This window comes from Mustela nigripes, unplaced genomic scaffold (genome assembly GCF_022355385.1).
Source record: "Mustela nigripes isolate SB6536 unplaced genomic scaffold, MUSNIG.SB6536 HiC_scaffold_4412, whole genome shotgun sequence".
NCBI classification, from domain to species: Eukaryota; Metazoa; Chordata; class Mammalia; order Carnivora; family Mustelidae; genus Mustela; species Mustela nigripes.
In genome coordinates, this window is record NW_026743818.1 from 1,157 (window position 1) to 3,228 (window position 2,072).

At 48.6% G+C, this 2,072-nt stretch overlaps 1 protein-coding gene across 1 annotated transcript; it reads left to right on the forward strand.

Moving 5' to 3' along the window:
• Positions 1-279: 279 nt before the first annotated feature.
• LOC132009087 (mitochondrial ornithine transporter 1-like) lies at positions 280-2,066 on the forward strand (the record flags this gene model as incomplete). The annotated part of the gene is made up of 2 exons (XM_059387481.1): positions 280-546; positions 1,509-2,066. Coding segments are annotated over 2 exons (485 nt in total), but the record flags the coding sequence as incomplete, so codon positions are not given.
• Between the last annotated feature and the right edge of the window lie 6 nt (positions 2,067-2,072).

Below are 2,072 nucleotides of genomic sequence, written 5' to 3' on the forward strand. Positions count from 1 at the left end.
TTCCTGAGTGGTACACTTGGGAAATGTGAACATGGTTCCATTTGAGACGGGGTTCTGGCGTAGTCTGTTGAAGTCTTGGCCGGAGGCATAGTGGCCACACACAGGTCTCTATGACTACACACTTTAATGATATTTCCTAGCTGTTGGATAGTTCAGGTGAGAACAGTTCTTCTAAAATAATAGGATCTGTGCTTCTCTGAGATTTACTCCCTGCAGAAGCCTCATTTTCAGAATTTGGGCCCCTGAGTTTCTAGAATCAGCCATTCCCTGCCTGCCCAGGTTTGAGCCAGGCCTGCCACTGGTGTGGGAGTGCCAGCCTCGCCCCCCAGTCTCCCCATTTCACTGGCCCTAATCACAGCTCCCTGTCTCCCTGCAGCACAGTCTGGTCCGTGATGAAGAGCGTCCTCAGGAAGGACGGCCCCTTGGGCTTCTACCAAAGCCTCTCCAGCACCTTACTCCGAGAGGTGCCTCGCTATTTCCTCTTCTTTGGCGGCTACGAGCTGAGCAGGTTGTTTTTTGCATCAGGGAGATCGAAGGATGAGCTACGTAATCATTTGGCTGGGCTGGGCCAGGCCGCGCCCCACACTGGCCTGCTTGTTGCAGAGGCTGTGGGGGTCTGCTAGGCACGGAGGTTTCTGGAGGCTTGGAAAGGACTTTGGCACCTTCCTCTGGGTGCACTCATTTCCTCGCACAAGGATGAAGCTGTGCATCCCAGAATTCTTTACTGGAGTAACATTTTAAGGGAGAAGATAGAAATTACTTTCCTCTGGGGACTCTTCAATAAAGGGGTAAATCACCTGTAAAGTTGTTGCAATAAGCATAAAACTTGGTAACAAATCTTGAGTGTATTTCCAGAGGACTGAAAAGTATTCTTTCTAGCTTGTCCTGTGTAGCTGCTTGACGCAATCATGTCAATGTTTGGCTTGCATGAATGATTACTTGTTTCTTCTCAAACACATTACTTCAGTGTTTTGGTCTTATTCTGGGGTTAGGCAAGCTCCCAGGCTTAACTATCATGTTTAATAAGACAACTTTGGCTTTCGTGGTAAAGGAAGAATCAGGGCTGTGGGGCATTAACATAATGAAATACAGCAGACTGAGAGGGTTGGAAAAAACATGACCTGTGTTTCAGTGGCCACTATTCTCATTCCCATGGGGTGGGGGGTGGGTTGCCATATTATTGGGGCCTGCTGGTTCTGTGTGGGCCAGTCCCACGGAGGGCAGGCCAGGTGGGACACAGCGCCACAGTGACCAGCACTGATATGGTCCTGTGATGAGGGGCAGACCCAGAGTGCCACATGGGAACTTCTGTCCCCTGTGCAGGGAGCCCAAAGGGGCTAAATCCCCGAGATCATGACCTGAGCTGAAGGCAGATGCCTTACTGACTGAGACACGGGCGCCCCAAGTATCAGCATTTTTATTTGTATCTACCTGCACCCACTACCACCTTGACCTCTGGAAATGTTGCCCTTGAGACAAAAATGCTGTTGGCTGCTTTCCTCCTCCAGGCCCTGTCCCTTTGATGTTAAGCGGTGGAGTTGGTGGGATCTGCCTCTGGCTTGCTGTTTACCCAGGAGATTGTGTCAAATCCAGAATTCAAGTTCTTTCCATGTCTGGAAAACAGGCAGGATTTATCAGAACCTTTATAAGCATTGAGAAAAATGAAGGTGAGTCTGCTCATTGCAGAAATAGAGTGGGTATGTCTAGACCAGGTATTTCGCTGTAACCCTCGTGGAGGTCAATCACGTGTGTGTGGTTGTTCTCTTCCCCTGCCCCCTGTCCTTTATCTAGTGCCCCTGCCTTAGCTTGCTTCCATTCTCAATAATGTTTGATGTCCTTGTTCCTCGCTTCTGGGCCAGGATTCTTTGTTCTAAATAGCCCGGAGGGAACTTTAAAACTGCAGATTGTTCCAAGAGGACAAATGCTTGGAAGTCAGCACCCCTTGTATTATAGAGTATAGATAGTATCAGAAAACCATCTCTAACAGAACCACTAAAGGATTTAAAAGAACTTGCTGAAAGTCCCTAATGCTCAGACTTCCTGAAGGTGATTGGCTCTGAATTTTGAGAGTT